Source organism: Trachemys scripta, chromosome 11, assembly GCF_013100865.1.
Source record: "Trachemys scripta elegans isolate TJP31775 chromosome 11, CAS_Tse_1.0, whole genome shotgun sequence".
In the NCBI taxonomy this organism is placed as follows: Eukaryota; Metazoa; Chordata; order Testudines; family Emydidae; genus Trachemys; species Trachemys scripta.
In genome coordinates this window covers 45175105-45189102 of record NC_048308.1, presented here as the reverse complement: position 1 = coordinate 45189102, position 13998 = coordinate 45175105, and the positions used below count along the sequence as shown (strand labels likewise).

General features: G+C 42.9%; 1 protein-coding gene across 4 annotated transcripts in view; it reads left to right on the top strand.

The window, feature by feature from the left end:
• Positions 1–5149: 5149 nt before the first annotated feature.
• Positions 5150–13998, top strand: part of NCKAP1 (NCK associated protein 1) — a 103061-nt gene continuing 94212 nt past the window's right edge. For 2 of the 4 annotated variants that reach the window (XM_034785032.1, XM_034785031.1), the window contains exon 1: positions 5150–5357. In XM_034785032.1, the coding sequence (XP_034640923.1) occupies positions 5250–5357 (108 nt within the window). In that variant the 5' untranslated portion in view covers positions 5150–5249. The remainder of the gene's footprint in view (positions 5358–13998) is intronic. The other 2 variants (XM_034785034.1, XM_034785033.1) reach the window with 1 other exon arrangement.

Genomic DNA, 13998 nt, shown 5'->3' with positions numbered 1-13998 from the left:
TGATGTTTTTCTTAAAGCCCAGGCTCTTGGGTTCATGTGATTAGGTGAGAATCTCAGCTTTCATTTTCAAAAAAAGATTCTAACCCTCCTGTTGGTAGAATAAAGCATAAAACTGGAACCCAAATGCACCCTACAGGCTCAGAAACCAGAAGGCAAATAAAATGAACTCCAAATTTATTATTTTTAAGTCAATCTCATGATTTTTGAACACTTAGAGTTGACAATACTGCAGCATCCTCTGTTCAAGTGGACAGAGGCTGAGTCCTTCCCCTGCCCGGATAGACCTTAGTCCACCTGAAGACAGGAAGTGGAGATCCAAGGAGAACAGGAGTTGTGTACCAAGGAAGAGCAGTGGTGGACATTCCGACACCAGCCCAGCAGCTGGCTGTCGGGTGGGACCTTTATGACCATCATGCCAAGACCCACATTCCTGTACCCATCTGGAAGGCAGCTTGTAGCAGACTGTACCATCAGTGACAGCTGTTGTCCACCCTCTGCTTGCCTCTGCCATCAGGATCTGCAAGCACAAAAGGATTTAGAAAACCCATAGTGTTGCCAAGGGTATCTGGGAGCCAGGCTTCATGCCTGCATGGTTGAACCACTGAGGTGTTTGTTATTTGTTTATCTTTTCCCCTGGGTTTTCCCCACTTTCTATATACTTCCCTCAATAAATTGTGGTTTGTTTTGCACTTTATCCTGGGTTAAGTTTTTACTTACCTGAGGGAGTGGGGTGAGGGTCTAACTTATCAGGTGATTAGATACTGGAAGCTGGAGCCGAACCAACAGTCTCCTAGGTACCTATTGCCATACCATTCTCAGTGCAACTGCTACCCTGCCCCCCAAGAATTGGGTTTGGGGACTCTTCAAGTGGGGAATTCATGATTGTGGGCCTCATTGACCCCAAGAGGCCAGCACCATGGGGCTGGACTAGGAAAGAGAAAGACTGCAGTGTGGCTAATTCTCATAGCTGTTTAGTGAGGCTTGCAGTGGTTGGTGTGTTGGCTCTAGGCCCCAGCTCCTGGAGTCCTGGGATTATGTAAAAATCTCAGTTTTTGTTCTTAAAAAAAGAGTCAGTTGCTAGCCTGGGGAACATGTAGCCCAACAGCCCCAACCTTCCCCGCCAAACTCATGATTTTTACCCAGTCTCATACTATGGGGGGAAGAGGGATGATTTATAGTTTGTGGCTATTGGGGACTTGGGCTGCTGCTGCAAGAGGAGATGAGGTGATCAGTAGTGGGTTTATAATGGCGCCAGTGGCTCCATGGCGCCAGGCTCACATTTGGGAAGAGGTCCATAATCTAGGGTTGCCAGGCATCCTGGTGGCTCCAGTCAGCAACCCCCTGCCCTAGCCTGGAACCCTTTCCTGCACTCCAAACCCCTCATCTTGCTACCCCCTGAGCCCTCACCCCCACCCCCTCTCACACCCCAACCGCCAGTCCCAGCCTACTGAAAATGAGCAAGTGAGCGAGGGTGGGGGAGAGCGAGCAACGCAGGGAGGGAGGATGGAGTGAGTGGGGGCGGGGCCTCGGAGAAGGGTCAGGGCACGGGCAGGGCAAGAGTGTTTGGTTTTCTGCAAAAAAAAGTTGGCAACGCTACCATAATCCCAATTTTGGCTTGTGTTGGCTTACAAATCACTTTAGCATTATTGAATGTGAGGGTCATGAAATCTTGTTATCCTTATTGTATGAGTAAAGGGCAGAAGAACTATACTTAGCCTGTCCTGATTGAAGGGGTCACCCTCAATGCTTAATTTTTGCCAGGGCTGAGCCCCGGCACCTCTAGGCTTGGCAGTTCATAGTCTGGGCTTGCCACATCAGTTATGAAATTAAAAAACTTGCTTGAGCCCCAGCACCTCTTTCATTACAAATTCAGCACTGGTCACGCTCAACTGAACTGCAGTCGCTAAGCAAGGGGTTTAGATGGTAGAACCCAGTGGAACAGGGGGAGGTGGGGAAACAGGGGTTTTGCTTGGTGTTGTGGGCTATGCCTAAGAGTCACAGGCACTATTTGACTTGCCCCTCTTCTCTATTTAAAGATAGAACTTATTAGGCTCAATAGAGAGTCTTTTGTTTTGTTAAGTGACCACTAGAGCTGAAATCACTAATAATCAGGTCTAAGTGCTTAGACCTGCTGCAGGACAGCATTTCTGTGGAAAAGACAGCTCAGCCTGCACTTGCTGTGAGGTTCCCACACTGAGAGCTGAAATCACTGAGAACTGGGTGGAACCTCAAGAGACCAACTTGCAGAGGTCACAGTGGCAGGTGGCAGCAAAAGGTAACGGCGCAGTGACATCGATGATGGAGTGGTGGAGTGAATGGTGGCATGACAAACAACAGTGGCCAGAGTGAGCAGCTGGAGTGAGTGGCAAGCAGCTGGAGGAACAAGCAAGGTGCCTTCTCCCCCGCATCCCCGCAGGGTGGGAGGTGAACTCATGCAAAAGCACCTCTGAACTCTGGGTCTTCACTGACCAAGGACAACAACTATGAGTGGGGTGCGGTAGAAGGGAGGGGCACGTTAAAGGAACATTTGTTTGTTGGACTATGTTTTAGTGACTTTTATAGATTTGTGAATGAGAAACATATAAATATACATTTCCTAGTAGGCCAAGATTTTAAAAACACATTATATGCCAAGGTCATTATCTCACATTGTTGCTATCGCAAAAGGTTGTTATCATGGGTAGTTTCTATACTAAACATTTTTATTATATTATAATTAATTTTTACATAAGAGCATAAGAACAGCCATATTGGGTCAGACCAATGGTCCATCTAGCCCAGTACCCTGTCTTCCAACAGTGGCCAATGCCAGGTGGTTCAAAGAGAATTAGCTGAAAAGGGCAATTATCAAGTAATCCATCCTCTGTCATCCACTCCCAGCTTCTGGCAAGCATAGGCTGTTAAAAATGCTGGAGACACAAGACAGTTTATTCAAACAAACATGGCTGTCACATCATACTTTCTCTTTAAGTAAGAGATACCACACACTACAAACTGGAGGCCAATGTGAATTGCATTATTATTTGTTAATCCTGAAGTTGGACACTGGTTCAGACCAAGATCAGCAAATGCTCACTATCTTTCTGCAAGACACTCAACTGACTGCTTAGAAGCATGCAATGCAACAGTGAAAGACTCAGCAGTTGAAAAAGTGAAGAACTCTCTCACCGCACTCAGAAAATGTGCATATATGGCTGATGAATGAACCAATGTAAATGAGTGTCTAGTATTAAGTCACTGTGTACGTCATCTTGATGTCAGTGGTAGGCTAGTAGATGACTTTCTAGATGTTCAGTTTATAGAAGAAAACATCGGCTGCATCTCTGACAATCCATGTCTTAGAAGAGTTAAATGTTTGTGAATTGGACCCCAAAGAGATGGTTGCTTGTGCATTTGATGGAGCTGCAAACTTCTCTGGAGGACAAAGTGGAGTACAAGCTTTGCTCAGAGAAAAGTGTAACTCTAAACTCTTCTATACACACTGCAGAGGCCATCTACTCCAACTAGCACTAGTACGAGCTGCAGAATCTTCAAAAGGGATTTTAAAAACTATAAATTTAATGTCTTCATTATACTCTTTTTTCAGCAAGAGTCCAAAAGGACTGAACGTCTTGTAAAATATAGAAGGTACACTATGACTGAAGTTCAAATTAGTTCAACCTGGGAAAACCCGACGGCTTTCTCATGAGCGATCCTTGGCTGTTGTCTTAAAATTACTGCAACCATTATTATTGGCTTTGGAAAGTATCTACCAAGATGGGAGGGATCTAAGTAGTGAGGCTGTTGGACTACTTTTGCTACTAAGTTCACAGAAAACAATCACCATTATCTCTTGTAAGTCTACTGTTGAAACCACTTGGGTCATTAAACAATGCCATCTAGGCATCATTGACTCCTTAAATGAAGAGGACAAGAAGTGTTTAAGCCAGCTGAAAAAGTAAAGTACACAGACTTGATTCTTATATCTCTACAACAGCAACTTCTGAATTCTATTAATCTCTACATAGCTTTTACAGATGGCTGTTTTATAAAACGCCAAGTTGAGTGGAGTGAGGCATTACCAGCAATGGGGCTGCTGTGTGATCAGGACAAAATAGAGAATTTGAACACAAAAAGGAATACCATACGATGAACAAATTAAGATTTGACTTCAACTTCTTTATCATCACTAGTGGTTCGACCCAATTTTTGTGCTGTTTCCTGGGATAAAAGAAGTAGGAATTCTTCTCTTTCTAGTCCCACTCACAACAGCTACAGTTGAGCGTTCTTTTTCCTCATTGAATAGAATTTTGGGTTCTGAAAGAAGTCGCCTTCTGCATGATCATGAGCATATCATGAAGGACTGGAAGTACTGGACACATGAGAAGCCACCAAAAATGAATGCATTGCATTTGAGAAGTTCATTAACAGCGTTGTGCAAAATTACAAGAAGAAACCAAGAAGAATGTAGATATAGTGCGTCATAATAGGCTTGTGTAACCAACTTTAATTTGTGTGATGATTTAAAAACATGAGTTAAATCTAATAAAATGGTTGTGAAACATTTTTCAGTTTTTACTATGGTACCATACAGCCCACCTTCGCCCTAATGGTCTCACCCCTCGTTGATCCTCCCCCCAGTATTTTTGAACACCCCGCTCCCCTAATTTCAATCCCTGTGGGCAACACTGGCTTGCAGCGAAGGATTAGCAATGTATTTTATGTGCACTTGTGAGTATTCTTTTTGCCCTAGGGCTACCATTATTGCTGCCCTAATGACAGCCACCTCCACTGGCAATTTAAGCCTGTAAATAAAATCTGTGCAGCTGCGTTCTGTGTCAAAGACAACTCCTGCTGGGTAGCTCTCATGTCTTTTACAATCATTCCCCATGAGGGCCCAGAGATATGTTTGGAGCTCGACCCACAAAAAGTTAACCCGGCCCGTCAAGCGCTGGGCTGGACGGGGACCTTTGGAGCAGGGCTCCGGCCAAGCGAGACCAGCCTGTCCAGGCGGCCGCGTCTCCCAGTGGTGGCCACAGGGGGCGGCAGAGAGAGGCGCGTCATGTGATGCGGAGGCAGAGCCCGGCCTGGCTGTGGGCAGCACCGCCGCCGCCACCACACCTAGCGGAGCCTGGGAGCGAGGCCGGGCGGAGGGGCAGCGCGGGGGCCGGCGGGCGGGCCGGGCGATGGAGGCGCTGTGAGCGGGGCTTGGCAGGGAGGTGGCGGCGGAGCCTGGGCCGGGAGCGCGGGGCGGCGGCGGTAGCAGCAGGATGTCGCGCTCGGTGCTGCAGCCCAGCCAGCAGAAGCTGGCGGAGAAGCTGACCATCCTCAACGACCGGGGCATCGGCATGCTCACCCGGCTCTACAACATCAAGAAGGTGCGGGGGCCCCGCGGCGGGGGCGGGACGGCGCGGGGAGCCGGGCGGGCGGGCGGAATCACAGCCGCCGCGATCATTCCTGGGCCCTGGCGGCCCCCGCCGCCTCCCTCCTGCGCCTGATCCGGCCGTCGCCGCTCCTGCAGCGGGACCCTGGCGGCTCCGCCGCGGCCTAGCTGCGGGGCCCGGGGCGCAGCCGCTCTCCACTGGAGCTCTCCTGAGCTGCGAGAGCTCCGGTCCCCGCACAGGCTCGGCCCGCGGCTGCGGCGCTGGGCGGGGGCTGCGGGGGCGGGAAACGGAGCCGCGATGGGAAAACTTCCCGTCTGGCGTCGGCCTCGGTATTGGGCTGAGATCGCCGCGGTGGGGGGGACCCCTCCGCTCCCCGGGGCCGCCGCCAGGGTGGAGGCCGATCGGACAGAAGTGTGGAGTCCACGAGTGGGTGTTTCTCCCCTAGGAGGTGCAAAGGGCGGCCAGGTTTGTGAGACCACCCACAATCCCAAGGGAAGCTGGCAGCGAGCCGCCCGCACCGTGAAGTGAAATGAAATGATTGTCTCCCGTCTGACCACGGCACTTCTTGGGAAGAGCCCAACAGGGTGTAAAGCAGGCATTTCCCCTCAGGGCTTTTTTTGCTTGTGAGTCATGACACCAGGGAGAGTATGGGTCAGCTTCCCAACCCAACCTGCCAAAGGTTCCCGGCTACCTAAGAGAAAAGGTCTCATTAAAAGTAATACACTTTAATCTCAACAAGTTTGAGGCAGGTCAGGTGGTTGCTTAGAAAGATTGCTGCTGGTTTCAGTTGTAACAGATGTTTTGAGTTCTAGGTGCTAAAAGACTAGTAACAGCTAGTCTCCACCTTGGTTTTACTTTTATTAGAAAAATAAAGGAAAGAAGATAGTGTTTTTAATAAAGGAAGATGGTTCAGAGGTGCAGGAAGTTAACATATGTTATGATTTATCACGTAGGGAAAAATCGCCACTCCCTCTTCGGAAAGGTTTCTCAAGTTTAGTTCTACCTTGTTTAGTTTTGAAGCAAGTTTTTTGTGTTTATAGACTGTTGTTTAGTGACCATTTTTAGTCAGCTATTAGATGTATTGAGTTCTTGTTGACTTATTCCAAATTTTTGTTAGCTTAATTTCTTCAACAATGACATACTGACACTAGGTAGAACTTCAGGTTTCTAATGAATCCAATTGAAAGGGTGAGTTTTGGTTAACTAAGATTTTACTAAGTCTCCTATTCTGCTTTATCTAATTAGTGTATTCTAGAAGGCATAGTTTGATTGCTCTTTGTTTGATGTAGTCTTTATATTCTGAAGATGTGCAAATGTGTGCAGGATTGAGGCCTTACATTCCCCAAGCTATTCTATGAGTTTGTAATTCTGCACACTCAGATTTTGCATTTGTTATTTTAAAAATTCTTCGGGTTTGATGCATGAAAAAAGAATTTAAAAAATGTATTTAATTTAAACCACAGATCACCAAGTATTGAGTGACTGAACTGAGTGATTCCTGAACTGAGCTGCAACACACTTCTTGTCAGATAGCTTCTACATTATAGGAAGCATTTTTACTTCAGAAGTTACATTGAATACATTAAAATTTAACAATGTGCAACAGCAGCTTTCTAATAGTTTTGTAATGTGAGAATAAGGGCATGTCTACATGCAGACATATCAATTTTGCTGAAGCTGATTTAGTTAAACTGGTGCAAAAAGGCTGTGTTGGACATGCTTATTTAGGACTTATTTAGTTTGTCAATTTAGGAGCAGATTTTCACTGTTTTAATTAAGTCAGTCTAAGCAGGTAAAAGTTCTTGTGCAGACAAGGCATATTTATATATATATATAAGCTCTTAGCTTGCAGTTTTGTATACTGGGAAGTGACCAGGGTGTTCTCTTTGATGTTTCAATTTAATAGCAGTATAAATATAACAATATAAAGTTATAGTAAAACAGAGAAACCTTGTGTTCAGGGAAAATGACTTCAAGATACTTAATCTTTCTTATCTAACTTCTATGAAGTCTAAAAGCTTGCAGGTATAGGTATACTGGCAAAATCCTCCTAGTGTAGACACAATTATATTGGCAATAATCTTTTGATAGTATATTTTATGCTGGTTTGGCAAGTGAATTATACAGGTAAAAGCACTTTTTTTGCTACTATAACTGTCTGTGTTAAGTCAAAGCTTTTGCCCATATACATATGTTGTCTTATTAAAAAAAAAAAATTTCAACCTGAAACTGACATATATATGCAGGAAAAAGTGTTAAGGGTAGGTCTGGGCTTTAGTCACCAATAGTGACTCACTGGGACTGGGTCTGTTTGGCCCTTTTGGGGATATGATGCTTGCCCTTCAAGGCTCGTCTTTCATCTGCTCCAGATGACAGGATGGTAAAAGTGCTTAACTGTCCATTGTGTCCAAAATTCCCAGTGTTGATGCACCTTTAGGGAGGACAGGACTCCAGTCATGCCTGCAGATATCCCGTGTTCAAACATTAGATGGTTTGGGAGTATGTAGGTAGTTCAGCTCTATGTTGCTCCACTGCAAAGCTGGTAGAGTCCCAGATAGAAATCTGTGTGGGAGTTCATGTAGCTGTTTGTTTTTCTACCTAATGTTTTTTATTATTTTTTATTTTAAACAGCATTCATCACTGTGGTAACTGAATGGCAATGGCAACATGGTATCTGAGTGAGCTGGGGTGAGGGGTGGGGGGCTTCCGGCACAGAGCTGAGCAGTTGGGCTTCTATAGAGTTGGACCTAGAGTTTTCCATGAATCTTGGGCTTGACGTGCACATGCCCTGAGCTCTTCGTGACTACAGACCTCTCCCCAAAGATGAGACTGTGTCTGAAACCAAGCTGAAACTTGCTGAATTTTCAGAGAACTCTGCAGGAGGAAAGAATCTTAGTGTTTTTAGTTTTGAAACTCCCTTTAAATATTCAAGAGGAGAATTGGAAATTCAAATTACTAGAAGTTACTAGTCAATATGTGGTACTGCGGTTAAAGGAAATGGTTAAGATGGTTTTTATAAGAGGAAGTGATAGTAGATCAAGTGATAAGACTGACTGAGAAATTGCTGTAATCATTGTTTAGAGAATAAGGATGTTTAAAAGATGGTTAAGAAGTTCCTTGCCTGTTTAAGTGCACTAAACAAAATATTCGCTCCAAAGTAGTTTTAGAAGTCATCAGGAATGGTTAAAACCTGAGTTTGTACTTCATCTTTGCATGTAAACATCTCAGTTTTTATGTCATTGAACTCTGTCCTTTTTTCTGCCTAAAATTGTTGATTGCTCTTCAGTTCCTGTCTGCAGAAACTTCCTGCCGTTACATTGTTTTTTGAAATAGCAGTTTGGAATTCATTGAATTTAACAACTTGAGCTGATATTGTCTATCTTGAATAGCACTAACTTTAATAAATGAAGAAGGTCACAGGTTCTTTAGTGTTTTTTAGATGTAATACACAGCATGTGCTTTACACAAAACTTGATTATCATTCATCTTTCTTGCTAATGTTCTTATTTTTTTGAATAGTGTGTGTGAATGAACAGTTTAATTGATTTGTTATCTGGAAATCTTAATGCTCTTAAATGATTTTGCACACAAGCAGTGGTTGTGAGATCCACTACCCCAGTGGTTCTCTAACTTTTGTACTGGTGACCCCTTTCACAAAGCAAGCCTCTGAGTGCGACCCCCCCCTTATAAATGAAAAACACTTTTTAATTTATTTAACACCACATAAATGCTGGAGGCAAAGCGGAGTTTGGGGTGAGGCTGACAGCTCACGACCCCATGTGTAATAACCTTGCGACCCCCAGTTTGAGAACCCCTGCACTACCCTATTCTTCTTCCCCTTCTCTGCTGCCAAGACACCGTGTCTGCTACTCTACTCCCTCCAATCTTGTGGCACTGAAAGGATCTATCTTCCTCTGTTCATAGTTCTCTCCAGCAGCAGAGTTAAACTAAAGTGATTCTCATTGGTTTCACTACTGCCCACAGGAGTCTGATTAGCAACAGTGTATTGGGGACAAGAATAAAATGAAGTATGGAAGAGTACCTGGTGAATGGTTCACTCCCCCCTACGGTGAGAGCACAGGGCGTGGCTAGTATGAAGAGTGGTTGGTAAAGTGGTGTATGTTGGAGTAAGACATTCCTAGTGTGTTGCTAGTGGACCATCTGTTTTATGTCTGGTCTGTACCAGGAGTGGATTTCTGCAGGATTGCGATTGTCTGCACAGTGGTCCCAACCCTTCTCGATATTGGGACCAATCTTAATTCTGAATTTGGATGTGCTGCCTCTACACTTTTCTCTCTTCCCTTGTTCCTTCCCGTCATTTGAGCCTGTCTCTTTCCTCAGCTCTTCAAAGAATTATACTGATGCTGCTGCTTTTCACACAGAACTTTCTTAGCTACCATGCTTGTAGGTGAGTAACTTTTCTGTAGTACCATACACAGTTTAGTGCTCTTCCCCAACTTCTGTTCTACTGAAAGCATGCTTCACAAGTAAAAGCTTTCCTGCTTGTGACTTTGCCTCTAGTAAGAGCAGCAAAGATAAACTGATTAGACTGTAAATTTCTCTGTCAATGCTCCTACATTTCTAGGTAGCAGTGACACAGGAACGATTCTTTTCAGTGCGGGTATTTCTTTTCAGGGACTCTTTAAATTAAAAAAAAAAAAAAAAGTGGTGTGGTTGCCAGGTAGTATTTGCTACAAGATTCTATGGTGAATTTGAACACCTGGAATAGCTAACTGAACCAAGACAGGAATCTATGATGGAAGCCAGTGTTGGTGTTAAAGTTCTTGTGGTTTTTGAATCAGTTATTTTAATGAGTGTCAGAGCAACATACTTTTAATAGAACAGTTTAATATAATAAAGTTAAGGTCACAGAGTAATACTCCAAAAATAAGGAATCAGAAATCAGTATTTTTACTATTTTAATTGCATTTGTTGTCATTGTGCTATCAATATCAAATTCCAAAGCACAACTTTTATGTCTGTATACAGAATTTGCAAAATTCTTCTTAAGAAGTTGTCAAAAGATGTTGTATTTAATTTAGAAGGAAAAAAGGGGAACAGGTTAAAACTGTTACATGACCCTGTAACTTTCCAAAATTAAACAGTTTTAAACAAGGCTCGGCATTTGGTTCACAGTGACTTCGTTCTGTTTGGTAACATGGCAGACACACCATTTCAAATCTTTTACACCTTTTATTAAAGATACAGGAAAAGAAAAAACAGTTAAAGCATTTAAAATGGAAGGTATTAAACAGGGCTCTCATTTTAATGACATCCTTTGTTCCATGGTACTGAAGATGGTAGTAGCTGTCCTTTTTGGGAAAAAGAGAAGAAGTTAGTTGAGATGAAATGGAGATGTGGTTGCTGAAGTCCGATCCCATTTCCTAGGAGAAAAATGACAGACCCACTCAGATGGGGAAAGAAAAAAACAGCAAAGACATCAAATGAAATTTCTGTCCCCTGGTGCTACTTTCACTTGCAGCCTCGCTGTTGGAAAAACACAGGCACTGCACATGTTCTTAACCGCCACTCTGAACCCTGGCGAAGTTTTACCAACATTGGTCTGGTTAAGGCATTGCATTTAGCTGCCTTTCTGGTTACAGACTTACATTAATGTTGCAAAATATACAGTCTTGTCTGGTGTAGCCAGACTCTATTAGATTGAAGAAAAAAGGAGAGAGATAAGAAGGAAAAGAAATAAGGTAGGAAAGGAGAGGGATACATGGTGGGGTATATGTGACACAGACTCCCATTCCAGGTGGTGGCAATGGTGATGTCATCAGAGTCCCTCTCTCTGGCCTCATCTGGTCAGGACGTCTCCCAGGATTAGGGCAAAAAAGGTTTGGGGTTCCAGGAGATGGTGGGAATGGCAGCCATGATGGTGAACCTTGCCTCCTTCCCCTTCTTTTGTCTTCAAATCAACCAGCATTGCCGTAGCTAAATGTTCTCCAAAGTCTTTTATGTTAAGGACCCCAAAAGGGAGTGGTAGGTGAGATAGCCCAGTAGCTCTTTACTTTTCTAGACTACTGTACCCCTTTCAGGAGTCTGATTTGTCTTGCATACCCCAAGTTTCACCTCACTTAAAAACTACTTGCTTACAAAATCAGACACAAATATACATAAGTGTCAGAGTGCATTATTACTGAAGAATTGCTCACTTTCTGATTACCATATCATTCTAAAATAAATCAATTGGAATATAAATATTGTTCTTACATTTCAATGTATAGTATATAGAGCCGTACAAACAAGAAATTGTATGACATTTTAGTTTGTACTGACTTCGCTAGTGCTTTTTATGTAGCCTGTTGTAAAACTAGGCAAATATTTAGATGAGTTGATGTACCCCCTCGAAAACTTCTGCTACCCCTGGTTGAGAACCACTGGAATAGCCCTTTCCCTCCTGGTTTTGTTCACCAATTAGGTCAAATTTCCAACACACCAATTTTGGTTCATTTAGTTCTGATCCCACACTTCTCCTATGTACCAGGCATGATCTTAACTCAGTCCTTGAGTTAGATCACTAGGCCTTCTTTTTTTAGACTAATTTAGTCTTTGTCTTCACTTTGCCCCTTTTCCCATTAACAATAACTAACAAATGTTGCACTTTACAAACTTTAACCACTTTCCACAGTTACTTACAAGTGGAGTAAACTTGTAGGCCTAATTATTACAACTGATCAGTCGTAGGAGTTGAAATATTGGTATCTGCTTAACTTCTGTTAAATTTCCTTGTTGATTGGTAAGGGCCATCTTGAAAAATAAAGTTAGATGTGTAGTTTAATGTGTAAAACTGGCAGAACATAATAGTATTAAAATTTATTTACCTAATAATTTGGTTATGCTTTTCACATTCAATACTCCTAAGCATTAGGATCAACAAAGAACAAATTGTTTTACATATTAGTTTTAACTTAAGACTGCTTTTAGCTTTCTAAACTGATGACTTGGCTCCTGATCCCACAGTGAGCTGCATGCAGGTGAAGGGACATCCCATATAGAGCTTATTGTGAAATCAGAGCTTAAAGCCTTGTGTGGCAAATTACATCCTCCATTTTGCAATCTCAAAATCAGGGTTGTTCAAGCTTTGCTTTTTAATTATATTTGCAGATATAGTATCACTTGTCAAATTTCCACCAATTACTCATAAGTCAAGTGAGTGCTTTTTCACTTATTTAACTTTTGCCATAATTACAGATACACATTATTTCAGAAGAGTAATTAATGGCATAAAAATGGTGCTGTAGGAAGAATAGTCTCTAAGAAGAAACACCATAGGGACAGTGGGTGAGGTTCTCACTTCTGCTCCAACCCCTTTACAGCTGATATAAGGGCAGAGTCCCTGAAATCCACAGTTCTGGCTGGGGAAGGGTTTCAGTCAGCATAGGTACTACAGAAGACAACTGTAATACTGCCTTCAGAAAATTCCTTCCCAACCCTTGGGCAGTGACTGCTTTGTCTACACTAAAGGGAAAAGTCAATCTAAGCTACGCAATTTGAGTTATGTGAACAGCGTAACTCAAATAGACGTAGCTTATATTTACTTACCACGGGGTCCACACTATGCAATGTCGACAGGAGACGCTCTCCCATCGACTCTCCTTACTCTTCTTGATCAGGTGGAGATCTAGAGACCCGCTAAATCAACCGCTGTTGCATTGATCGCCGCACTGTTGATCCTCCGGTAAGTGTAGACAAGCTCTCAGGCTGGGGGCAGGAGTGGCATATCTGGGGTAGGGCCACAGCAAGCAGTGCTGCAGGATTCATTTGAGTATTCTGCATCAACTATGGGTTTTAGAAATATCAAGGAGAACTTTGAAATCCTGTTATTACAAAACTGCAGATTGCCTATTCATTTCCACATCTTGTTCATTACTGAGTCTGTCATGTAATGCTACAAAAGTGACTAAGTCACTGTAAAGATAAAGTTATTTTAATGTTCAGAGGACGATCAGGTGTAGCTGAAGAGGCTAGTGCACCTCTTTTGATTTACACATTCAATTGAAAATCATCCCAAAAGAGCTGATCTATGTTTTTCGAATGAAAGAGAAAGTTTTAACAACCTTTTTGCTTCTCGGGCAGATCACAAGTCACTTAAATTAAGATGTTGAAATTTTGTGGCAATTTAAGCCCATTATTTTTTCTTCTCATTAACTGTCCACACTGTCTTCATACTTAATTAGTAGAATCAACCTTTTCTATTTGATCAGTTCTGATATTTACTAACATTACAACTTTTCAGAGCTAACCATATAAAATGTATTAGGTTTCTGTGTTGTGCTGCATTAGATGTAGAATTAAGTGTAAAGTGTCTGACTCTGTAGCCATTCTTGACACAAAAATGCAATTGATGTAAGTAGTTGTGCCTGGAAAACACATGCTCTGTCTTGGTCTAGTCCTAGAAAACATTAGGTTGGACTTCAATTGCTGCATCAGAAATGACAGGTGGTAGATTTAATTTTAGTGTTCAGGAAATATTTTGAACAGTTGAACCTGCCTGAACTACAAATATGGTTGTCTGAGCCCGTTAAAACATTAAAATTTGTCACCTGGATGATGCCTATCCTAGTTGCAAGGCCTTCAGTGACTTAAGGAAGTCCAAAGCTTGATCTTATGTACCTGATCTAGTTACAGA